The 27,168-nt window shown below is 36.3% G+C and overlaps 1 protein-coding gene across 2 annotated transcripts in view; it reads left to right on the top strand.

Moving 5' to 3' along the window:
- RANBP3L (RAN binding protein 3 like) overlaps positions 1 to 27,168 on the top strand; it is a 57,808-nt gene extending 30,640 nt beyond the window's left edge. The window contains exons 2-14 of one of the 2 annotated variants that reach the window (XM_055421731.2): positions 107 to 165; positions 849 to 888; positions 1,386 to 1,463; positions 5,996 to 6,067; positions 6,817 to 6,956; positions 11,092 to 11,195; positions 12,604 to 12,688; positions 15,449 to 15,551; positions 15,907 to 16,037; positions 18,501 to 18,621; positions 20,453 to 20,595; positions 24,056 to 24,245; positions 26,305 to 27,168. In XM_055421731.2, coding sequence (XP_055277706.2) covers positions 107 to 165; positions 849 to 888; positions 1,386 to 1,463; positions 5,996 to 6,067; positions 6,817 to 6,956; positions 11,092 to 11,195; positions 12,604 to 12,688; positions 15,449 to 15,551; positions 15,907 to 16,037; positions 18,501 to 18,621; positions 20,453 to 20,595; positions 24,056 to 24,245; positions 26,305 to 26,348 — 1,310 coding nt within the window. In that variant the 3' untranslated portion in view covers positions 26,349 to 27,168. Of the gene's footprint in view, positions 1 to 106; positions 166 to 848; positions 889 to 1,385; positions 1,464 to 5,995; positions 6,068 to 6,816; positions 6,957 to 11,091; positions 11,196 to 12,603; positions 12,689 to 15,448; positions 15,552 to 15,906; positions 16,038 to 18,500; positions 18,622 to 20,452; positions 20,596 to 24,055; positions 24,246 to 25,946 lie in introns of both variants that reach the window. The other variant, XM_055421732.2, reaches the window with a different exon arrangement.

The following is a 27,168-nucleotide window of genomic DNA, read 5'->3' as shown; positions in this document are numbered from 1 at the left end:
AAAGGCAGGGAAAAATACAAAACTAAAATATCTTCAAGTATTTTTAGTTGGTGTTATAAATGTCAGTGTGTTGTTTGATTGCTTGAGTGTTCTTTTTCTTTTACAGAAAAATCTATCATTGCTCAACCAATATTTGTTTTTGAAAAGAGAGAACAAACTTTAAAGGTAAGGTCAGTTACTTTTCTTTGTTTGATTTTTACTTTGACAAAGAAAACTGTATTTTGAGAAGCTAGCTGTACTAAATTATATCACTGCTGCATAAATTCATTCTTTTTCACATAGCAAGAGTTGTAACTCAGAATATTTACATGGTAGGGATTTACTGATAGCAATTTGGCTGAAATGGGAAGCCAGAGATCTTATCCTGAGACTACGGATAACATAATTTTTACCAAAATTATCTGGGTTTTTTTGGAGTGACTGTGAAGGGGGAGGGACTGAAAGAGATTAGAAGAGTTAAGGCTCATGATGGGTCCTGACCACTGACCTAGCTAAAAATGGATATAAAATAAGTTCTAAACTGCAATATATGATTCAAAAGAAATCTTAAGGACTCCATTTGCTTTTTTCAGCCTCATACTAAAACCACTGCTTTGAAAGACATGATAGTATTAGTAGCATTCTAACTGCAGCTTAACTAGTTTTTTGTTGTTATGCATTACTGCTTATGGAGACAATTTACCCTACTACCCCTGAAACTAAAGAAAAACCCACACCCTAGTGAGCTGCTTTTCCTAGCCTAGCTGAAAAGACTTGGCTTTTGAGAACTCTCTTATGAAGTAACAGGATGGAAATGTAATTTGAAAATAGCAAACTCAGCTCTCATTGGCAGCTCTGTTTCTTTCCAGAGACCTGCAGAAGACATCCTATATGAAGCAGCAGAACATGGTAATGATTTGTATCCTATATTTCAAAAGAAATCTTTTTATCAAGAAATAAGCAGGCAAAAACATTTTGGCATGTGGCACAGACTATACAAAATCTAATCATTTTTTCTTGTTTTTAAGCACACAGATAGACTGGCTTTTGTTTTGAAAGATGACATATAGGTCCCTGAGAATATTATGCTAGCAATACTAAAAGCCTATGACTCTCCACTGCTTGTCCTCCAACCTTCCAAAAACATTCTCTATACAATTTCAGAATTTGTATATAATTTTTTGTCAAAGCCACTTGTTTCTGTTTCACAGCAGGATGATATGCCTGTCAGTTTATAATGACCAAGCTATTAACCCCAATATTTAAAACTGAGTTTCAGGAATTAACATGTTGTCAAACAATGATATATCTAGAGGAAAGAAAATTATATTTCTCCTCTCATATCATGGATTAAAACTAACTTGTTATTGCAATCAATTTTACCCTTCACATTGAATTTCTTACAGAATGCAGTGAGTTTTCAAGAAAGCGTGTCCGGGCTTCATCTTTTACTTGGCATACTAAAGATTCTCAGAACCAAGGAGGTAGGTATAGTCTGGGCTGTTGAGTGTTCACTGCTACGTGTACTCTGAGTGTGATACTACTAGGAAATTTTCAGACAGGTAATGTTTAAAAATATACCAACTGGATGGTGTTTCTAATATACTGTTATGTGAAAACAGCAGTCTATAGAATACAGTGAGTTATTCTTTAAAATTTAACTTATCAACCTTGGAAAAAGACCGAAAGGACATAAGCCACAATGTTAACAATGGTTATCTTAGATAAAATGGGATTACAAGTTATTTGAACACCCCCCTCGCTTTGTATTTTGCTGTGTTCCCAAAGTTTCTGCATTACAGAAACTGGCTACAGAATTAGCTTTACAATTAGGGCAAACTGCTATTTCCTTCTAAAAAGACTCTGATGCTGGGAAAGGTTGGGGGCGGGAGGAGAAGGGGAAGACAGAGAATGAGATGGCTGGATGGCATCACCGACTCTGTGGACATGAGTTTGAGTGAACTCCGGGAGTTGGTGATGGACAGGGAGGCCTGGCGTGCTGTGATTCATGGGGTCTCAGAGTCGGACACGACTGAGCGAATGAACTGAACTGAACTGAACTGAAGCATCTCCTTAAACAGATGTCTGCCTTTTAAAAAGACACTTTTTTTCTAAGAGCTTTATCATATGCTGTGTTTTGAATAAATCAGTAACTTAGTTTGCCTCTCTTCTACACTCCAAGCATTCTGGTGACTCTGTTTATGATGGATCACAGGCCCTCTTCTTGCCAGGCAGCTGTTTATACGCATGTCTGTCTCCTCCACTGAGAGCTCCTTGAGGTCATCTTCATGCCTGACAGAGGGTCTCATACATGATGAGCATGCAAACATTTACTGAATTGCTATCATCCTCACCAGAGGCACACTATTTTTAATCAATAAAAATACAAAGATTTTTCTAAATTGATGACAAAGAAAATTTTCCAAAACAGCAAAAATCCAAATGAAAAGATAAACAAAACTCTGTTGACTTCAGTTTGCAATCTGTTTTTAGCATTACCCTTGTCCCAGAGTGACTAACATTATCATCCTTCACGGACCTCCCAGCCTTCCCTCCTTCTGGGCCAGATAATAAAGAACTTCTAAGAACCTCAAGTCTGACACTCTGACTTTTCAAGATCCATGATTTTCAAGATCATGATTTTCAAGATTCATGATAGGCTTTCTTTTTCAGCTACTGTAAAACATTGACATTTTAGTGGCAAATAAAATAGGGGTCTTAGCAAAGTATGCATGGATGAATACCTTCTGAATTCTAGCCCCATAAATCCACACAGTATATCTGTTTATTTTTGGTAGAAATTTTAAACTTGATAATGTTCTTTAGGATTTCATGTTTATGATAGCATTCTTTTATATAATGCAGCCCTGTAAAATAACTTGCTTTATTTTTCTTATTATTGTCCATCTATATGGTTTATAATATTTGTAGTATTCAAATATATAATGATGCTTAGATTCTCATCCTAAATTTTATGCTTTAAATTTATATTCTAAAGTTTAGGATATCATTCCTTTTGAATTTTTCATTAAAATATTACTTCTTTTTATTTAAATGTGTAATGCTTTGCTAAGTAAAACTATTTTATCATAATAAAATATTTGAAATGATTGAAACATGCTCTATGTCAAGATTATGATTTTTTTGTCTTTTTTTGAAAGTATGCAGTTTAGAAGCATTAAGTATATTCACATTGTTGTACAACCTATTTAATCTTTACATTAAAAAAACACCCTTAGTAACAAATTCAAATAGCACCTGAAGGTATAAAAGTAAAAATTAAAGTATCTTTGTCATTAGTTCCAAAAGAAATATGATTTGTAGTCTTACATATTTTTGTTTTTACTGAAAAACAAACTGCTTTTTCCAAGTTAAGCTTACCCACAAGAAATAAAAAATACAAACTATTCACTTTCTTTTAATGGATTCTACCCAGGAATCACATGAAACTAATGAATTTATATTCTTATTAACAATGCCAAGTGTGACTGGGCACCAATATGTCAGACACTTTTCAGATACAGAAGAGATAGGTCCTAGTTCAATAAGCCCCATCTATACCTGACTGACAAGTTATAGACATTAAGAGGAATAGGGGTTCTAATAACAGAGGATTTGTTTTGGTGCTATTTGTGCATGAAGTAAAGATATTGACTTTAAATTATCTGGATAATCGCTTCATTTTCTAAAAATCAGACACATATATGAAAAGGATGAATAAAATATTACCAAGCACCATCACATTCTATGTTGTACAGAATGTTGGTGGTGTTGGAAGGAGACAAATAGTACAATTAAATGGTGTTGGAAGGAGACAAATAGTACAATTAAATAATAGTACAATTAAGGTGGCTAAGCTAAACCAACGTAGATGGAACAACCTTATACTGGAAGAAGATGCCATCTAGCACTTTCATAGCTAGAGAGGAGAAGTCAATGCCTGACTTCAAAGTTTCAAAGGATACGCTGACTCTCTTGTTAGGGACTAATGCAGTTGGAGACTTTGAATAGAAGCCAATGCTTATTTACCATTCTGAAAATTTAGGGCCACTAAGAATTATGATAAATCTACTCTGTGTGCTCTATAAATGGAACTACAAAGCCTGGATGTTAGCACATCTGTTTACAACATGATTTGATGAGTACTTTAAGCCCACCGTTGCAACCCACTGCTCAGAAAAAGATTCCTTTCAAAATATTACTGTTCATTGACAATGTATCTGGTCACCCAAGAGTTCTGATGGAGATGTACAGTGAGATTAGTGTTGTTTTCATGCTTGCTAACACAACATTTGACCTTCCCAGGTAGCTCAGTGGTCAGTAAAGAATCTACCTGCCAATATAGGAGACATAGGAGATGCAGGTTCAGTCCCTGGATTGGGAAGATCTCCTGGAGGAGGAAATGGAAACCCACTCCAGTATTGTTGCCTGGGAAATCCCACAGACAGAGAAACCTGGCAGGCTACAGTCCATGGGGTCCCTAAGAGTGGACATGCCTGATCAACTGAGCATAGACAGAGACAGAACACAACATTTATTCTGCTGTCCATGGATCAAGGATTCATTTTGACTTTCAAGTCTAGTTATTTAATAAGTACACTTTATAAACTTTTAGCTGCCATACAGTGATTCCTCTGATGGACCTGGACAAAGGCACTTGAAAACGTGGAAAGGATTCACCATTCTCAACACCACTAAGAACATTTACGATTCGTGGAAAGAGGTCAAAATATCAACTTTAACAGGAGTTTAAAAGAAGTTGATTACAGTCCTTACAGATGACTTTGAGGTGTTCAGGACTTTAGCGGAGGAAGTAACTGCAGATGTGGTGGAAATAGAAAGAGGACTAGAATTAGAAGCAGAGCCTGAATACATGGCTGAATTGCTGTTATCTCAGGATGAAACCTGACAGATGAGGAGTTGCTTCTTATGGACGAGTAAAGAAAGTTGTTACCTGAGACAGAATCTACTCCTGGTGAAGGTGCTGTAAAGACTGTTGAAATGACAACAAGGGCTTTAGAATATTACATAAACGTAATATTCATAAAGCAGGAGGGCTTGAGAGGATTGACTCTAATTTTGAAAGAAGTTCTGTGAGTAAAATATTATCAACCAGCACTGCATGCTACAGTAAAATCATTTATGAAAGGAAAAGTCAATTGATGATGAAAACTTCATTGTTATTTTAAGAAGCTGCCACAGCCACCCCAGCCTTCAGCAATCACCACCCGGATCAATCAGCAGCCATTGACATCGAAGCAAGACTCTCCACCAGCAGAAACATGATTTGCTGAAGGCTCAGATGACGTTTAGCATTTTTCAGTGATAAAGCATTTTTAAATGTAGGTATATTGCTTTTCATAGCAATGAAGTATTTTAAATTAAATTACATATATTGCTGTTAACACACTTAATAGACTACGGTATAGTGTAAATGTAACTTTTATATGCACTGGGAAACCAATGAAGTGAGTGTGTGACTCAGTTTACTGTGACAGTCACTTGATCACAGTGGTCTGGAACACAATCAGCAACATCTCTTTGGTATGCCTATAATTCTATTCTTGCAGCCAAGACCACAGTCTTAACCCATCAGTTCACGTTGATAACCTAGTATAACTGTCATCTTTACTTCTCTCTTCAGGTATCATTAAAGAGTGGGGAAGGGACAGAATTTATTAACAGTTTTACAACATTCTATAAGAAATATATATTAATGCACATAGATGGTTCACTATCAATTCGGATTTTATTATCTGTAGAATTTCTCTCAATACTCGATTTCATGATTCTGAAGAAGACTATTTTATTAGTGACCTAACTTTCACTTATTTTCTAAGAGTAAGAGTAAAAAGACTGTAGCAAAACTCATTTTGCTTTTACACTTTTTAGTAGAATCAGCGCTTGCATGATTAGTGACAACAGCGACATCTGCTGGTGGGTTCAGTACAATACTGTGAAAACAGTAGAAACTGACATGTTCATAGGTTTAAAATTTTCTAAATATTTTTTACAGTGAAGAAAAACAATGTTTTTATGACATCAAACTCTGTGCAAAGGAATGCTGATCTGAACAGTGCAGAACAAGGTATGTAGCTTCCTTTATTACATGAAACTTGAATAAATTTTATGTTTTACCATCCATGTCTTCATGTGTATGTTTGTGCATGGTGGTAGGGATGAGTGACAAAACATGAAGGAATATATTTAGTAAGCAAAGTCCCATGATCAAATTGAAAGTGAACGTAAAAGTTGCTCTGTCGTGTCTGACTCTTTGGAACCTTCTGTCCCATGGAATTCTCCAGGCCAGAATACTGGAGTGGGTAGCCTTTCCCTTCTCCAGGGGATCTTCCCAACCCAGGAATTGAACCCACATCTATTGGGTAAAAGCTAGGCAGGAAGACAGTACTAGGCAACTCACTGGCTATTTTAACTTTGATTAGTTGACATTATGGAGAAGGAAATGGCAACCCACTCCAGTATTCTTGCCTAGAGAATCCCGTGGACAGAGGAGCTTGGTGGGCTGCCATCCTTAGGGTTGCACAGAGTCAGACATGACTGAAGCGACTTAGCATGCATTCATGCATTGGAGAAGGAAATGGCAACCCACTCCAGTATCCTTGCCTGGAGAATCCCAGGGACAGAGGAGCCTGGCAGTCTGCCGTCTATGGGGTCGCAGAGTCAGACAAGACTGAAGCGACTTAGCAGCAGCAGCGGCAGTTGACATTAACCTTCATTTAATAATGACTTTAGAAAGTAAGCATTAAATTAGTAAGAAACTGAGAGGAAAATTATTTCACTAAAGATATATTGACCCTTTAATTCTGTTCATTTAAGGTCCTGTGAAACGTTCTGAGATTGTTCTAAGACCTGCTATTTTGCAGCCACCTCAAGCTCAAGGGTATATAAAAGTGAGAAAATCATTTGGACACAGTGTGTTGGAATCCTGTAAGGTTAAAGAAAAAAACAAAAGTAAGGTAAGAAAACCTCCTACAGTAGGACTGATCTCAATTTCCCATCCTTCTTTTGATAGATTGTTGTGGGTCCCCACATCCAGAATTAGGGGCTACCTGATGCTGAAACAGCTACCAGGCTGGAAAAAAAGCTGGACAAGATAACCAAGAGCCCTCAGGGACTGTACTAAACTTGTCCTCCTAAATTGGAGGGTTGTTCCCAGGAGCAAGTCTTGTGATCTCTCCTAAGCTGTAAAGCTGAGTTCTGTGTGGTGGGGGCCCTTGGGGTCTTGATCTGGTGCACTGACCCCACATGAAAATAGGGGAGCAGTGAGGTGGCAGGGGCCAGAAGTCAGAAAAAGGAAAAGGATTGTTTTTTTTGTATCCCCAACTGGTAGACATGCTGGTGTGGCCTTGCCAGTTTAGATCACACCATGGGTCCATGCCAGCCCATCTTCACGGATAACAGGAGCAAGGAACTTTCTCCACAGTATAACTGGGAGGGCTTGGGAAGCTCCTAGAGACAGAAACCAATTTCTCTTCCAACTGAATCACTTCTTGTGGGCCTTTCCAAGGAGATACTCATTTTACTAACATCACACAGATAAGGATATGGGGATATTCTGTTGCTATAGTTCTGTGTCTTCCAGAAGCAGATACTTGAGAGGAAGGGGACGCCAGATCAATAGGTTGGAATTCGAGTTATTCCACCAGTCAGTTGTTTCCAGATAAACTATTGAGGGCTGATCAAGCTTGGTTTTGTTTTCCCGGACTGAACATGAGAACAGTGTTCTCATTTTAACCTGGAAGTGTTAAAATACCAATCATATAGTCAAGTCATTGAAAAAACTCAGATCAGTACTAATTCTACCTGTACCACTATCTATTGTGTTTACATTCTTAGACAAAGCTCCCAACCTTCTGTTTTTCATCAGTGAAGTGAGGGAGTTGAATCTGGTCAGCGTTTGCCAACATTTTTATATTTCCAATTCTTTTTCTTTGTAAGCTACGATATCATGAGACTCATTGTGAATTTTAAAAATCATTTCACCTATGGACACCTTATCTTTGACAAAGGAGGCAAGAATATGCAATGGAGAAAAGATAATCTCTTTAACAAGTGGTGCTGGGAAAACTGGTCAACCACTTGTAAAAGAATGAAACTAGAACACTTTCTAACACCATACACAAAAATAAACTCAAAATGGATTAAAGATCTAAACGTAAGGCCAGAAACTATAAAACTCCTAGAGGAGAAAATAGGCAAAATACTCTTCGACATAAATCACAGCAGGATCCTCCCTCTATGACCTACTTCCCAGAGTAATGGAAATAAAAGCAAAAATAAACAAATGGGACTTAATTAAACTTGAAAGGTTTTGCACAATGAAGGAAACTATAATCAAAGTGAAAAGACAACCTTCAGAATGGGAGAAAATAATAGCAAATGAAGCAACTGACAAAGGATTAATCTCAAAAATATACAAGCAACTCCTGCAGCTCAATTCCAGAAAAATAAATGACCCAATCAAAAAATGGGCCAAAGAACTAAACAGACAGTTCATCAGAGAAGACATACAGATGACTAACAAACACGTGAAAAGATGTTCAACATCACTCATTATCAGAGAAATGCAAATCAAAACCACAATGAGGTACCATCTCACGCCAGTCAGAATGGCTGCTATCCAAAAGTCTATAAGCAATAAATGCCGGAGAGGGTGTGGAGAGAAGGGAACCCTCTTACACTATTGGTGGGAATGCAAACTAGTACAGCCACTGTTGAGAAGAGTGTGGAGATTCCTTAAAAAACTGGAAGTAGAACTGCCATACGACCCAGCAATCCCACTGCTGGGCATGCACACTGAGGAAACAAGAATTGAAAGAGACACATGTACCCCAATGTTCATCGCAGCACTGTTTATAATAGCCAGGACATGGAAGCAACCTAGATGTCCATCAGCAGATGAATGGATAAGAAAGCTGTGGTACATATACAGAATGGAATATTACTCAGCCATTAAAAAGAATGCATTTGAATCAGTTCTAATGAGGTGGATGAAACTGGAGCCTATTATACAGAGTGAAGTAAGCCAGAAAGAAAAACACCAATACAGTATACTAACGCATATATGTGGAATTTAAAAAGATGGTAACGATGACCCTATACGTGAGACAGCAAAAGAGACACAGATGTATAAAATAATCTTTTGGACTCTGTGGGAGAAGGCAAGGGTGGGATTATCTGAGAGAATAGCATTGAAACATGTATATGATTATATGTGAAACAGATCGCCAGTCCAGGTTTGATGCATGAGACAGGGTGCTCAGGGCTGGTACACTGGGATGACCAGGAGGGATGGGATGGAGAGGGAGTTGGGGGGGGTCAGGATGGGGAACACATGTAAATCCATGGCTGATTCATGTCAGTGTATGGCAAAAACCACTACAATATTGTAAAGTAATTAGCCTTCAATTAAAATAAATAAATTAATAAAAAATAAAATAAATAAAAATAATTTCACCATTTATGTTATAAATCTGATTTTAAGTTAAAATATTAAAAAATTTCAAATCAGTATATTATTAAATATTTTCATTTAAGTATAATAATCACCATATTATATAAATTATTTACCTATTTTAAAAGTGATGCATGTTGTTTAACATGTTTTAAAGTATATAAGAAAAACTATGATGTGTTGACTCATTTTGAAATGTTATATTGCATTTGATTTTGGAATAGCATGTTCTATAAATTATAGATGAAAATTTTTACTTACACATTATATCAAAAGTTGATTAATATTTATTCCCTTGGCATGATTTTTTAAGATATTGCATTGCATGATTTTAAAATAAAATTTATTACTATATTTCCTGTATTTTCTTCCTCAATAATAAAACATAAGAGAAATTTCTAGACTATCATTTGCAAAAATTTCTTCTCAAATAACTTATTAAGGGCATGAATAGAATTTATTCCTAATTGGTGAAGTCTAATTGGATATGCCCATCATTGGTTTAACAGATTAAACCATCTGTTTAATGATGATTTTTGAAGATCTAAAGGTAAGCTATGTATAAGACACTATGTCAGAATGATATAATGTATAGATACAGTGAAAATGATCTCCAGGTAAATTTTATAGAATCCTTATTTTTATGTTCCTTTTAAATTTGTATATCAAAATTAGAGCAATTTTCTTTCATTATGTCATTAATCAGTGGTTACTTGTTGTAGATAACAAATTCCTAATAAACTATTCCAAGCAACCTAAAGAGTTTAAAACTACCATTTTGATTGAGAGAGAAATCATCTGAGTCATTGAGTCATAAGCATGTACTTTGCTCTTTGCTAACCGATGACACATACACTCTTGACACACATTTCTCAGCTCTCAAATTCTGTTATATATGTAAAACCACTCAAAATTATTTTTGATTAACATAAAATTAAAGTGGAAACAAACCTATTTAAAGACTACACATCCTTGCGACATCTTTGAAAATTCCTGGTGGAGGAAGGATATATCCACAAACATTGAGGACACCAGATCAGATACCTGGGTTCTTTACAGTTCTAAAACTGCACACTCCTTCATTTACACATTAATGCAGATAAGGTGCATATGTATATACACAGCAGATGGAATAACTGATTAAATTACCAAAAGTTTCTAGAGGAAGAGATGGAATTTCCTCTCACGTTGGGTGGCAATGATGGTGAAGCTCTTAGGGGTTTCCATGGGCTAAATAGTCCTGAAATACATATTTACTAGTCTAGAAATGAGATTTAAGTCCACTGCCTAAAAGGTAAAAGTAACAAAAGAAGGTGGGATTTCTGAATGCTAGTGCACAATCCTTGGTTTTAAACAGACCAATGTTTGAATGTCAGCCGCCTTCTGATTGCCCAGTTCTGGCCATTATTTAAGCTTATTAGGTCAGTCTGCTCACCTGAAGTGTGGATAATAGAAGCACAAAGGGTAGAGAGTTGTTTTGAGGAGTATATTAGATAGTGTATAGAAAATGTTTAGGACTGTGCTTGAACATAATAAGTTTTCTATTCATTTAACTGGAGCTATTGTTTCTTTGTCTAATGTTCTATGTATAGTAAGACAGTTTAAATGAACTTTTTGATGGACTTTGTTTCTTTCAGATTTATGAGGGGAACTCCTATTTGCTAGGTGAAAACTTACCAAGTGCCGGAATTTCAATCCAGCTGTCTACTAATCAGAATGCTTTAGGTACTACATCACTACGGTAAGTTAATGACAAGCAAACAGAAATGTTCTTTCATTTTCTTTCTTTTGTCAATAAAATTATTTATGGAAAATAATTTTCTGACATTGTACAGACAAATTGCTAAGATTTCTGATTGAAAGGAGATTTTATAAAATACAAGTTTAAAATGCTTTTTAAAATGTCTCTAATATTTATATATTATTGTCCTTATATTGGATTGTCCCTACTGTTTCATTGATTTGGGTAAGAATGTTTCAATTAGGTAGAGCTAATCCAACCAGTCCATTCTAAAGGAGATCAATCCTGGGTGTTCATTGGAAGGACTGATGCTAAAGCTGAAACTCCAATACTTTGGCCACCTCATGCGACGAGCTGACTCAATGGAAAAGAGTCTGATGCTAGGAGGGATTGGGGGCAGGAGGAGACGGGGACGACAGAGAATGAGATGGCTGGATGGCATCACCGACTCGATGGACATGAGTTTGAGTGAACTCCGGGAGTTGGTGATGGACAGGGAGGCCTGGCGTGCTGTGATTCAAGGGGTTGCAAAGAGTCGGACATGACTGAGTAACTGAACTGAACTGAAACTTTTTATTTAGTTAGGCATTAAGTATCTGGTTACTCAATTAGCTTTTCCTCCTCTTCCCCTGGTATTCTCTCTTTCCCTCTTTTAAATTATTTCTGGCATTATTATGCATTAACATAAATCGGACAGACAACAAAGAAAGCAGTAGAAATATGCAAAGTGAAAGTGAATATTTATTAGCATTGCCAGTGATGGGGGCATGTTTGATCTGAGAGAGGAATACAACTAGCTGTGGATATACTGGTCTCATGATCAGAGTCCATACAGGTACCTCAGCACTTACCTACTGTGCAGGCTGTGGATGCAGTAGGGATCCTGAAGCATGTCTGCCAACAGACAGAGGGATGCATGTCTTTGGGTTTGTCATTATGCAAAACACTTTAAACATTCAAGTTTCTGGGAGATAAAAATTAAACGAAACCACTGCACACTCAAATGTAATTGAGAAGAGAGATCGGCTTTGCTGTTGCCCTTAGACCTTGCATCGCTAAAAGCACTGGCCAGCTGGGGAAGAGGAGAGCGGAGACTGGAGACCAGAGAGTCAGTGCTGGAAAAGCACGAAGATAATGACTGGGCAGCTCCCCGGCTGATCACACAGCCCCTCTGCACTGGTCTTGGCCAGTGTTGTAACAGCTGTCAGATATTTTGACTTTCATCATCAGAAGTACCTATCTCATTTTTTCCTTCATTTCTCATTAACTTCAGATAAACAAAAGTTAGCTGATGTTTTTATGCTTTACATAAATCTGTTAGATCATCCGATTATTTCAGTAAGGTTTAATATGGCTATATCCATTGCTACTACATTTAAAATAGCAAATGCTTATTTCTTTTCCATAGTTGTCAACCAAATGAAGATAAATATTCTACGAAAAGCTGCAGTTCTGATTTCGTTTTTGGAGAAAACATGGTAGAAAGAGTTTTGGTAAGATTTTGGCAAATGTTTCTATTGCTATATAGAGAGCTGTCACTTCTAATTTCTAAAGGAAAATTAATTAAAACAATGTTAAACTGGAGCATACTTTTTAACTACTGAGTTCAAAGGCACATTTTCCTATCTTTAACTGGAAAGATTCTCCTGGGAAACAAGTTCTAGTTGTTAGAATAATAGACAGAGCCCACAGAGGAAGGGAATTGTCTAATTATAACATTATTACTGATAAGAAATATTAAATACTTCTTTGATTTGCATTAAATCAAAGGTACCCAAGGAAATCCTAGAATTATCTACAATAGTTAAATAAGCTCAATTGGTCATGATATTTTAATATAGTTTTTCAATAGCATTTTCATAACAAGATGAATTTAAAATTATTTGCATTTTTTTCTCATTAATCACAACCTTCCCCTTCGAGTTTTTACACTGACAGATTTTTTTCTTGCTAGCTGTAGGAGGGAATCATAGTATTTTACTTGCCTATGGGAATATACTTGCCAAGTGGAACCATCTGACTATTATTACCATCTTCCTTAAGCATCCTCCTACATGGGGCATCCCATGTGGTAAAGAATCCACCTGCCAATGCAGGAGACCTGAGTTTGATCCCTGGGACAGGAAGATCCCCTGGAGGAGGAAATGGCAACCTACTCTAGTATTCTTGCCTAGAAGTTTTCAAGGACAGAGGAGCCTGGCAGGGTACAGTACATGGGGTCAGCAGAGTCTGACAGCAGAGTCAGACATGACTGAGCAACTAAACAACAACAATCCTCCTGTGTGAGGCAGTTGCTGCTTTGTCCTCCACAGGGTATGTTTCTAAAACAGAGCATGATCTACAGTGGGGAGTTATATAGTCAAATGGAAGCTGTGGAGCAAATATGCCCATGGTTTAATTTGGCCCAACACATCTTAATACTCTTTGCACTTTCATCCAGACCAGAATCTTAGCTGAGATAAGACAAGGATGCTATCTTGTCTTAGGGCTATTAGCTACATGAAGAATCCCATGGAAGATGCACAGATTTTAAAACCTGAGCTATGACTCAGAATAACAAAAGGACCAACTCATGAGGTCTGTTTATTCTCAGATTTTAATCAAACCAGTCACTTTTAAGATCTCGCTTATTCTACACCTGCCTCAGGCTCAACCCCAATTCCAAGAAAAGCATCACAGTTCTTCAGCTTAGCAGTGCCTTTCTGTCACTCCCAAGATGAAGGTTGGCTCCAGCAATCCTAGAGCTGTTAACTCACATCTTTGGATTTGAACCAGAATGGACCAACTTCCAAAGTGAAGTTGCAGGCAGTATATTTAAGCACATTTATTCTAGATTAGTCATAGCTTCTGTAAGATGTCACAGACACAAATACAATCCTCTTCAAACCTCATGGGATCAACTTTAACATTTGACTCACTTAACATATAGTTAACACACCGTCTGTGTTTTTATGATACATAAAGCATTGGCACTGGTCTCAAGTTTGGTGGCATATCACAATCATCTGGTGAGCCTTCAGAGGACTTTTTATGGCTGGTCATCTCCCCAAACCGATTAGATCAGGATACCTGTGGGTGAGGTCAGATGTCAGGTGACTTGAACGTACAGCCAGCATTGAAAACCACCTGGTCACACAAAGCTAAAGAAGACCTTGTCCTCTAGATTGTCTACAGTCTAGAACGGAGAGAGAGAGAGAGAGATACCAGTACAAATGAACGACAATGGGGATTATAGATTTGGCGTGAGAAGGTAGGTACCTGTGTGCATTTCCTATGAGCACTTCAAGGCTGACTTACAAAGGAACCTGAGCTTCCTGTCTTCTTAAGTGGATAACATTCTATGATAGCAGGAGCTGTAAGAGATCACCTGTGTTTGTCCTTTAGTTAATCCTGTAATCCTGTGCCCCTATGATTTGAAGGCCACGATGCCTCCTGATTTGTTTGCTGGTTATGTGCTTTTAGAGTGAGTCATTAGACTTTCTGTGCTTTAGTTTCTGTTTTCTTAAAATGGAAATAATTATACCCATCTCTATCGATTTTAACAGATTATCTTGAGGCCCAGTTAAATAAAATGAAAGAATCTTGAATTCATAAGGGGAAAGATATAAAACTAAGCTCTGAAGTATCCTCCAATTCTCCCTGTTCTGCAGGGAGTTATACAAGCACTGTGTGGGAGGTTGTAAATGTCCTGGCAATTACTTGGTCTTTTTTCACACAGGTGTCGATTACAACACATGTGCAAAAGCCCCGGGTGTGCAGCCTTAAAAGCGATTGCTGTGTCAAAGGAAAAGTTAGGATTCATCCTGTAATGATGATCTGATGAGACAGCTAGTGGGTTCTTTGGACAACTTTTTAATTTTTTACATTAAATGGATAGAAAGAATGGACTGTTGGGAATACTGAAAAAATTTGAAAAAGTGATACCAGTTTCACTTCCTTCAAGGCATCAGGTTGTTTTAGTGGTAGCCTGGAACAGTTGCTACCTCATTGTGGGTCTCTAAAAGGTTTCCCATTGTCCCTGGAACTTGATGCTACCTGAAATAGGCTGGTGGTAAATAGATTGTTTCCTTAGATCAGAACCAAGGTTTTCTAACAATGGGGAGGAGATCCCTTTCAGCATAAGAGGATCCCAAAACAAAAACAGAGTTTTTGGGTTTATTTGCCACATTGAGACAGAAGAACAAAAGTATCTCTTGGGTTACTGCAAATATATGGAGTTAAAATTAAGCAAGACATCTTTTTCTTCCACCTAGCGTACTCAAAAACTCACTCAGCCTCAACTCGAAAGTGATTCATACATCAAGGAAAAGCCATTCAAATTCACTCTAAAAATTCCTATCAACTCTGCAAACTCAAGTAAGAATTATTTCATTTGTAAAACATCTGATTCAACTAGTATATTTCCTGTTTTTCCATGTCATTTGTTTAATATCTGTAAAATACAAAAACCAAAATCAGTTGTTTAAAATCTTTGGTGAAGATTAAAGCATATAAATTTGGTTACATGATATAAAAGCCTTAATAATTTTTGGACTTCATGATATGAGGATCATTAAAGAGATATGCCTAAACACAAGCAGCTTGATTTTTTGGAAACACTCATTGTTATAGAAAAGCTAAGGAGACATGCATGTTAACAGGGGCAAAAAAGAACTTTCACAGTGGATAAAATGGGGCATTTTACTTGTTCTTTCTCTCTATTTTCTCTTAGAAACAGACACTATTGACAATATACCCCTAATTGAATCAGCTACTGCTTTCTCTTTTAAACCATCACCAAAATGTTTGCTGGAGAAAATTGCTGTTATTACAGGGGAGGAGGCAGAACACAATGTGTTAGAGGTCTGTATATTGTGTATTGCTCTTTCTGGAATAAAGTTACCCTCAACAGAGACATCTTTAAAGATAAAGGCAGAAGTATAGTTTTCATAAAGTCCTGGTTGTTTAAATTAAAATGTTTGAGGCTTTCAAATATTAAACCAACATTTTGTTGTATTCTTACATTTGTGTGTGTAATTTGCAGGAAAATGGATTATTGGCTTCACATTCATATTAGTACCTTAGAAAGAAGACAGCCAAGGACCCAGTCTTAAAGTAACTCCAGACCTATATATTTTTCATGTCAGCTTTATTATCAGTTATTATCATATGGTTTAAAATTCTATTTACATTGAAAGTTAAAAATGCAGAGAGATAAACTGATTTCAGTTCAAGATAATAAAAATTGTCTTTTTCCTTTAAAAGTTCTTTTTTTTAAATTGAAGTAAAGTTGATTTACAATGTTGAGCTAATTTCTACTGTATAGAAAAGTGATTCATACATATATACACTTTCTTTTTTATATTCTTTTCTATTATGGTTTATCTCAGGATATTGACTATAGTTCTTTCTGTGCTATATAGTAGGACCTTGTTTATCCTAAAAGTTAAGTAAGTTTGAATTGCACACGAATCAAGAATTTCAAAGATGTGGTATATAGTATCACACATAGGAGACGGCAATGGCAACTCACTCCGGTACTCTTGCCTGGAAAATCCTATGGACGGAGGAGCCTGGTAGGCTGCAGTTAATGGGGTCGCGAAGAGTCCGACACAACTGAGCGACTTCAGTTTCACTTTTCACTTTCATGCATTGGAGAAGGAAATGGCAACCCACTCCAGTGTTCTTGCCTGGAGAATCCCAGGGATGGGGGAGCCTGGTGGGCAGCCGTCTATGGGGTCGCACAGAGTTGGACACGACTGAAGTGACTTAGCAGCAGCAGCATAGGATTTGAACTATGAGTGCTGTAGCTATCAATCTTGGCATATGAAATGTAATTACTATACCTCAATCATGTTCAACAAAGCACAGATTTTCCTTAGGCTTTCTCCATCTGCTTTACCCCAAACTCTCTTCATTCCCATTTTCTTCCCCCTTGATCTACTGATACATTTATTGTACATGTGTATCTCACAGCATAACTCTCAGATCAGATTAATCCCAGATTCACTGAAGTAGTCACTAGGGGTGTGTTGAGGTCTTTTAATGAACCAGAACCTAGTGGTCCAGAGTCGACCAATAAGAAAGTAAAGGAGAGAGAAAGAGGCTGATATTCCTTGGTTTATGCAGAAAGCCAATAAAGCCCCTGCACGGGGCATGCTTTGCTCACGAAGGCCTCAGGCACCCTCTCGATGGGGTGAAAGCACAGAGCGCCTTCTCGAGAGGGTCTCAGAAGCCCAGGCAGGAAAGTGAACCTAGAGGACCTCTGCGCTCCAAGAATTAGCCTGAAAAGAGAGAGAGAGAAAGCAAGACACAGGGACCAAAGCTCTGATGGAGCAAAGGTGTTTAAATCAACATGGTGTGGGCATAGACACTGTAGTTATTCTCAGCAAAGATAAAGATTAAAATTCCAGATTTACAAAACATAGGTGATCCATATTAAAGAGAGAGAGTTGTAAATAATCACTTTTACCATACGGTTCATAAAAAGGAAGAGGGTACTTATCACCGTATAGAAAAACTAACGAAGGAAATGCCTGGATTCCTCAGCCCCCGGGAGAGGCTAGCCTCTCCTCTTAATTCCTGAATATTCAGGAATTAATAAGGAACAGAGAATTCCTGACAGATCCAAAACAGCACACAGGAAGCCTCCTGTTAGATGCTTCCTGACAGGGGTGAGGCCCCTGACATGTTATATTTTTAACAAGTCATCTAGGGGATTCATGTACGCAGTAGTATTTGAGAGCCACTGATAAGCATTAAACTATAGCATGGTACTCTGTGGTATCACATCCTAGTTCTGATGTTATATTTATTAAAAATTTTAAAGCACAGAAATAGTTCCATGACTCCTTAATTTTCAGATAAATTACCTGATTCAAATAACACCGTTTAATTTAAAAGTTGGTATACATAGATAAATCGTTAAGTGAAAAAGCAAGATGAAGACATATGTTTTCTACCATTTATAGAAAAAAAAACAGGAAAATATATACATATTGACATGTATATACATACAAACATCTCTAGAAGGATAAACAAAATATTTAGCAACAGTGATCAACTGTTGTAGGGGGTGAAGATTGGTAGATGGGAACTAGTATTGGTGGAGCTACTTTTCACTTTATACATCTTTTTGCTTTTTAACGTTTGAACTATTCAAAAATTGTATTGTTTTGGAAACTAAATAAAATTTTAAAGCTGGTTTAGAAATCATTAACAAAGGCTATTCTGATAAGATATCTGACAAAAGTGTTATAGCATAGGAAAGAAATCACTTTGAGAAATGTTTCATGTTTTGACATTTAAAAACAAATTTTCCTTTAGATCAACTGCAAGCTTTTTATATTCAAGAAAACAACACAGTCCTGGACTGAAAGGGGCAGAGGAGCTTTGAGGCTGAATGACACAGCAAGCAGTGATTGCGGAACATTCCAGTCAAGATTAAGTAAGGAATCATTTTGTAAAGCAAGTCGCTAATTTTCAGGGAAGATTTTCCAATATAGGTACACATCTTTTTCTGGAGGTGTGTTATGTGTCAATAGATTAAACTGCTGAACACAATATTATTTTTAAGGTACTATAGAGCTTCCTGTTTAAAGTAGGCTCTGATGTCAGACCACACAGGTTCTAAGTCTGGCTCCATCACTAACTAGTGACCTTGGATAAATTACTTAATCTCCTTCTACTCTAGTTGCATCAGTTAAAAATGCAGATAACAGAAGTCCCTGAATTAGTGAGTGAGTGTGAGAATTCAGTGAGAAAATGCACATAAAGCACCTTTGACCAGCCCAGCACACACCTAAATAGTGATCTCATTATTATTTAAAGGAATCTGATGGATTTAGTTTTGAAGTGGAATAGTTTTTCTAAAAGAGAGTATTTATCTTGTAATTTATTCTTGGCATTCTAAGTGCAGAATGTGGGTTGAGATGAAAGGTCAATTTCCAAGTAAATAAAGGTGTGTGGTTATTGAATCTTGCAGGCAGAGTGTTGATCAGAATCTGGTCAGCCAAACTCCTAGGTTGAGGAGGTTTCTGGCATCCAAGAGACACACTGGGCATTGTTCAGAGGTCCAAACTGAAAGTGAGCACAGGCAGAGATCTGGGCAGGGATGGGTTTACCGGTCAATATTAAACAGTCAAAGTTTGTGGGGGAGACTACAAGTAGAAGCTGGTAAATGGATATTTGTTGAGTTTCAGATATCAAGCTCAAGAAGGGAGTAAGGAATAGAATTCAGACTAAGAGAGTAGGATCATGGGGAAACAGGTTTCTAAATGACCTAACTATAATTCCCAAGGCAGGTATTAGTTGTTTTCTACTCTGGTTTAATTTCTTCTCTTTCCACTACCTGCCAAAAAATGTACAAAACAACTTTAAAAAAAAACTATACAGGTAATACATATCCATTACAGAAGTCAGAAAATATGGACTGACAAAAAGGAAAAAAAATGTTAAATTACTCATAGGCCTGTCTACCTGTAGTAGCTAGCTTCTGTTAACAACTATATTCTTAAGGACTTTGTTTACAATGAATGTGGGGCTCCCTGGGTAGCTCAAATGGTAAAAAATCTATCTGCAATGCAGGGGACCTGGGTTTGATCCCTGGGTTGGGAAGATCCCCCAGAGAAGGGCATGGCAATCCACTCCAGTATTCTTGCCTGGAGAATTCCAGGGACAGAGGAGCCTGGTGGGCTACAGTCCATGGAGTAGCAGAGTTGGACACAACTGAGTGCCTAACACTATTACTAATGTATACAAAACATTGAAAAATTTGTGATACATGGTGTTTATATTCCTCTCTAATCTGATTTTTTCTTTTATATAGTATACCATGGTCATCTTTCCACATTAATAATTACCTTTTATCAGTATTCTTAATGAGGTCATAATATCTTCAAAAGCTGTACCATCATTTAAGTAATTTCATTTTTTGAATGCTTCCAGTTTTTGTTTCAGTTTTCTCCATTGTGAGCAATTCTTGGGTAAATATTCTTCCTACCATTAGGTCCTCAATGGAATTCTAAAATTTAACCATTTTTAAATATTACAGTGAAAGAATATAGCATTTTGAGCACTTAAGCTAAAGAGTCCTCCAACAAAATAAAGCTCAGTTTGGAAACCAAATTATAATCTAGTCAATTAAATAGCAATTTAATTGTGAAAACAGAGTCTGAAGAATAACTACCAGATTTATTTGCTCTCATAATGGCAAATTCCTTTGAAAGGCTAAGGAATCAACTGTTCTAAAGCCTGATAAATTCACCTTCCTGTTTTAGTTATGCGCAATCAAGGCAGCCTGAGGCTGATTCTCAACAGCAAACTCTGGGCTCAGATGGAGATTCAAAGAGCAAATCACAAAAATTTACAAATAACAGCTACCGATTTAGAAGACTATAACGTCAAAGTGTTTTTAATTCAGGTAAGTGACCAATTTCAGTGGTAGAGGATTATCCTACTATATTTATAGATTTCTGCAGTCACTGATTTTTTTTTCCATTTTATTGTACTAAGCTGTACCACTGGCAAAAAATCAGCCATTTATTATGGTTGTTTATAGTCTATCAGTTCAATTCAGTTCAGTTTAGTTGCTCAGTTGTGTCCGACTCTTTGTGACCCCATGGACTGCAGCACGCCAGTCTATACCAGACCTAAATTTGATATGAAGTTTAGAGATTAACACCAATTTAAAGTAGTCAATTGGTACTGGTCCTAAGACAGCTATATTGGTATATGCTGTCAAATGTCTCCATTTTTATTTACTGTTAAAATTATGTCAGCAGTCTTACTAAATTACCAGAGATACTACTGTCAGGATTGGCTCCTAGGAGGCCAGCACAATCCACACCCCAATGCTTACACTGTGTCCTGAAATTGAGGCTTTGAGATCACTGGAAAGGAAAAAGTGAGAAATGGAAAAACACAGGGCTAGCAAGTTAAAAGAACCAGTCCAATAGCGAGTCCCAATTCTGGACTTGAGTCAATCTCCAAGGTAATAGGTTCGCAACAGCTTTAGCTATTCTGGCAGCAGGAATGCTTGACCTCAAATATAAGATCCAGGCAAAAGAGACAAAACTGACATGAGTCAGGTGAGAAAAAAGGCTGGATATCCCCCGCATGCTGAGTATCAGAAGATGTGAGAAGCCTTGAGTATCCAAGTGACTCAGGTAGAAGACAATAATACAAGTAAACTGGCTTCCACACACTAGTGGTAAGAAAAAGTTAGCAAGAGGCCACTGGTGAAAAACCAAAGATTTTAGTGCACCTCAGGCATAAGTGATGCTGAGTATTAAAATCTTAGAGTAAAATGCCTAAACTCTGTTTACCATTTAGGCAGATATTGGATACTCTGCTAGACCAGATGCCCCTGGCTTTGAGTGGGTTAAGCACCCTGCCTGAGACCAAATCTGATATTGAGACTATGATTAGATTAGATAAAACTATGACTAGATTCTGCTGCTCAATATCTGACTCATTCTGACTTTTTAAACTGTAGAGTAATTTTTAGATATTAGCAAACAAAATGCAATAAAAATCACCCAAAATTCCACTTCTAGTTAGGGTCACTATTAACATTTTGGTCTTATATTTTAGTTTTATAATATATATTTATATTATAATATATATATGTGTGGGTATGCATGCCTACCATACTGTACATACTGTTTGACTTTCAGACAAGTAATTTAGCCTTCTTCAACCTGATTTTACTCATCTGCCAATGGAAGACAATAATAATGTACTTAATAAACTGATGGAGAAGATTGAATTGTTAACATTTGATTGTGAAATACACATAAGTAACCTTTTCATTTATCAATGAAAATGAGTGTTTTCTGTTATTGTAGTCCATTCTTCAAGAATCCTTTTATAGGTGAAAATAATTTGTTCTACTATATACCATAATTATTTCCATTAATTCCACTTTGTTAAATACTTAGGTAATTCAATGTGTTCATTATTATAAATTCTGCAAAGAATCCTCTATGTACAAACATGTTATTTTTCTTGGGAAAAGGTTTCGACTGTCTTGACAAATTTATCTCTATAAAGACTGAAGCAATTTTCATTCTCACTAGCATTTTCTTATGGTGCTTCCTGGAAATTTTTTTTAAGCTTTGGAAATTTGTTGCTCAAAAAATATATATCATTGTGCTTTTACTTCTTGTTCTGAATTTCTTGAATGAAAATACCTGGATGAATTTGGCAATATGCATATATATGTATATATACACTCTACACCAGTGAAAGACATATTTAAATTTTAATGTAAAAAAAGAAATCAAGGCAGCAGAACAGTATGTTTCAATTACAGATACTCTCTCAATATTTTTTGTTAATTAACTTATTGAAGAAAAATTATACCTTTGGCTTCTCTTATGGCTCAGCTGGTAAAGAATCCACCTGCAGTGTTGGAGACCTGGGTTTGATCCCTGGGTTGGGAAGATCCCCTGGAGAAGGGAAAGGCTACCCACTCCAGTATTCTGGCCTAGAGAATTCCATGAACTGTATAGTCCATGGGGTTGCAAAGAGTTGGACATGACTGAGCGACTTTCACTTCCCATAATATAAAAAATTAAATTAGTGAAAAGTCAACAAATATTTACTCAACACCTGCTATACATCTAATACAATATGAGACACAAAAATATTTTATTTCATTTGTACTTTTTCCCTAAAATATTTAAGGCAGCTTAGTAACATACTAACAAAAAACTATGTTTAAGACTTCTCCCAAAAAGTTGGCATGTAATTGGTTCACTCCTCAGTTCTTGGCTTTCAAATATTTGATAGATCTTCGAAGGATTAGCAAAGAGAAAACTTTTCCCAGATTTTCTTTGAAACTGTGAAAAGATCCAAAAATGTAAGCCACTGACATGTTACCTTAAGGAGTGCTGACTTTGATGACAAAAACCAAGTCCCAGCCAATCCGTCAGCTAGCTGTGTAGACTCAGACAAGCTGTGCGTTTCTGAGCCATAATTTTCTTATCTGTAAAGGGAAAGCGAAACAAGTATTTATTTAATGTTTGTACTATATGCTTTCATTAATATAAAATTGGCAAATAAATTATTGTTAATTAACCTACAGTTTTATTATAAGGATTCAAAAAATAAACGAATATAACAATAGCAAATGTTATACCAATGTTATTCTCACTGTTATTTTTTATATTAATATGAAAAGTAAAAATAGAAAAAGTATTGAAAAGGAAAAATAGAAAAGTATAGAAAGCAATGACCTCTGACGTATTTATGGTACAACATCATAGACCATTTGAATGAGCTTTCTGCGGAGCTACGCAGCTTGCTTCCCTGGTGGCTCAATCAGTAAAGAAATCTGCCTGAAATGCAGGAGACCCTGGTCCCAACCCTGGGTCAGGAAGATCCCCTGTATACCCTGGAGAAGAAGATGACAACCCACTCCAGTATTCTTGCCTGGAAAATTCCATGGACAGAAGAGCCTGGAGGGCAACTTAGTGACTAAACCACCACATGCTTCTTTCAGGGCTGTCTAAGCAAGTGATGTAAAGGAAATGAAAGTCTTTTTTTCCCCCTGTAACTCTCTAATTTTCTACACTGTAACATAGTTTGGAGGAAGAATGGTCTTAACAAACAAATTCAAATATAAACTTCAAATCACAAAATTTCATTTTCTCAGTTTAAAAGGCACAGATTGGGACTTCTTATCAAATTATCTATGTTAGGATTCAATTTGGTTCAAGATGAATTGGCTCTTTACCCTTTTGTTTCTAGGGTTATTTACATTCTAGATTTATGCCATATAATTCTTTCCTTATTAAAAGTGAAAGATTACAAATTTGTAAAGTGTGGCTATCACTGAGTTACTTATATTCTTAACAAATTTAATTTACCTCTTGTAGGCCAGTGCCAAAGACACAGGACGTATGCATGCAGCCATCCATCACCGTCTTGTTGCACTTCGAAGCTTCGACAAGCAGACAGATGCAAATCAAACTGAAAGTCAGTCAGAGACAGTCCTCCAGCAGTTTAACTATGATAGCTGTGATGAGGATGAAGAGGATCTCATCCAAGCTACTAAAACTAGATCAGGTAAAGGACTTTTCTTCTGTTGGTTTGACGTTTAAGAAGGAGATCTTATTCACAACCCTTTATAGGAAACAGATTTTTAAAAAGTGGAACTTGTTTGTTCAAAGTGGGTGGGGATTAGAGCCCTAGATGTTTGGATCTGAGAAGCAGGTCTGAAAATCAGACTTCTACAGTGGCCTGTATTGGGATTTCACCGAAAGTCAGTCTTATTGCAACACCTGCATATCATCTGCATATACATCTCATAAAAAACCATATTTACAATGTAAAGTATTCATTGCTACACTTAAACTAATCTTATATTCATATTTCTCCTCACTTGTTCTCATTCTCCTAGTATTGGCCATAATAAGAGAAATTATAAATACTGGTAATGGAGCCAACAGGCAAATCTGGCTTGAAACACCGATAAACCTTGTTTATTCCCTTTTCAGAATTTGTCTGCTTTATTTTCAAAGACCTTTACTTATGGCAAAAAGTGCTGTTTCTTTTATTATATCAGGATTGGTAAATTGAACAAGCAGTGGAATCACTGGTTAATGGATTTTTAGGTTTTAGTGCTTGTCCTGATGAGCGAATTTAAAACTAAAATCCATCATTATATTTGGAGAAAAAACCTTGTCAAGGAAACAATAAGCCCAACTTTATTATACAGATATACTTATTCCAATAAAATCATCCAAGTATTTTCAGTAATAGTTTCATTTTGCCTTGAATTTTGCTTTAAGGAGGACTGACAAAGGACTTACAAAAATAGTGTATTAGCAGGCATTTCCCCAATTTTTGATCATGTAAATCTTAAAGCTATTTTAATCATACACAATTTAAGAATCTATCAAAGAACATGTGCAAAACTTGATGAAATAGCTTCCTTGGCTTAGTACTAAAAATGTAATCAAAAGGAAGAATACACATGCAGAGCAGGATCATAAACTGCTAGACTCAGTGAGCCAGAGACCTAAGCGAATATTATTTTTCCTGTTACTATCAAATAAAAGGTTTAATTATTTTTTAACTGAATGAAATTTATAAATTAAAATCATTATAACATTTATATTGACAATAGAATGAGGTCTATTAGAAAATGAGCTGGTAACCATTAAAAGTGAAAGTGAAAATCACTCAGTCGTGTCTGATTGTGATCCCATGGATTGTAACCTGCCATGCTCCTCTGTCCATGGGATTCTCCAGGCAAGAATACTGGAGTGGGTAGCTAGTCCCTTCTCCAGGGTATCTTCCTGACCCAGGAAGTGAAATGGGGTCTCCTGCATTGCAGGCAGATTCTTTACCAGGTGAGCTACCAGGGAAGCCATCCTAAAGGAAATCAGTCCTGAATATTCATTGGAAGGACTGATGCTAAAGCTAAAGCTTCAAAACTTTGGCCACCTGATGCAAAGAACTGACACATTGGAAAAGGCCCTGATGCTGGGAAACACTGAAGGCAGGAGAAGGGGATGACAGAGGATGAGATGGTTGGATGGCATCACTAACTCAAACATGAGTTTGAGCAGGATTTGGGAGTTGGTGATGGACAGAGCCCAGCATGTTGTAGTCCATGGGGTTGCAAAGAGTTGGACATGGCTGAATGATTGAACTGATCCATTAAAAATGTTAACTTGTAATTAAGATTAAGTGGCAAAATTATTTCATCAACAAATGTCACGTTTATGAATAGATCCTATATTCTACCATGTTTCATTTCAGGAAAGGGGTGATATGTGACTATCTTCAAACAAAATGAGAAACAATGGGAATAAGGAAAAGTAAATGTCAATCATATGAACCCATCTTTTCTTGCTAACTTTTCACTTAGTACTTTCTCCAGGAAGTGTTGCACACAAATGCTAAATGTAATGGAAGCAATAAAACGTCTGACATTTTAAACTTTGTTGCCCGTGAATCAAGGGAAGGTTTAATTATATGAAAATATTATGTTTATAATCAGGAACATTTCCAAATGTTACTTAAAAAATACAGATTCTATATGTTTCATTTCCTTGATAGCATGCCTATTCATGCATATTCATGTTCAGTGGTATGCAATTTTAAATTTATATCACAGATTCTTCTAGGTGGACCCACAGACAGTCAGTTGCCTGTTCATGAGTACTGCGATGAATATGACAACATCTACAAAGAAAACACCTCATTGAAAAAAATCACCTTACTGAAAAAAACTAAACCATCCTAATCACTAAATGAGAAGATCCTATTCATTCCTTGAACAATTTAACAGAAAAATTTAAGAAATATAATTTGTTGCAATTAAAATGTTTCTCTGATGTAGTATAATAATTCTGAGGTTTATATTTTGATTATTGTGAAGAAAATGACAGACTTTAAGAAACACATCGCCTATGAAAGTTCAAAATTTATTATTTTAAAAGAAGTTAATTTAGAATAAGATTTGATTACTAATTTGGACCATTCATCACATTGATGGATACAATAGTTAATACTGTAAATTGTTGGATTTCATAAATATCTCCCTAAGATATTTATTTTTCAGTCATATATTGTCTGGCCATAAAACATGTTTTACAAAAGTTCCAGAGTCATTTCTTTGAAAGACATTATAGCTGCATGATAACATGTTATTCTATCATGTTTTTTCTTCTGGGAAATGTATGTTTTCATTTAACCTTTGGATTCCCTAATTCTATAAGATTATTTATTCATGGTGTAAATTCTTTTAAAGAGAATATCTATTCTTGCATTTATGTCTATTGCACTTTAATATATGCTTGACTCAAGGTCAGTATCCAATTTTTGTTGAAGGAATGAGCAAAATACATTACCTATGTATTAAAATAGTAAGTATACAAAAAGTGAAATATGTTTATGTGTTCTTTGCTTTACTTATATAATTACGTTTTCATTAATATTCTAGTAGGTGTGGCTGTACAAAGACTTTTAAAAACAAATA

This window comes from Moschus berezovskii, chromosome 18 (assembly GCF_049115385.1).
Source record: "Moschus berezovskii isolate FMDL1 chromosome 18, NW_MosBer_1.0, whole genome shotgun sequence".
Taxonomy (NCBI): Eukaryota; Metazoa; Chordata; class Mammalia; order Artiodactyla; family Moschidae; genus Moschus; species Moschus berezovskii.
The sequence above is the reverse complement of the archived record's forward strand: the minus strand, read 5'-3'. Positions and strand labels throughout refer to the sequence as shown.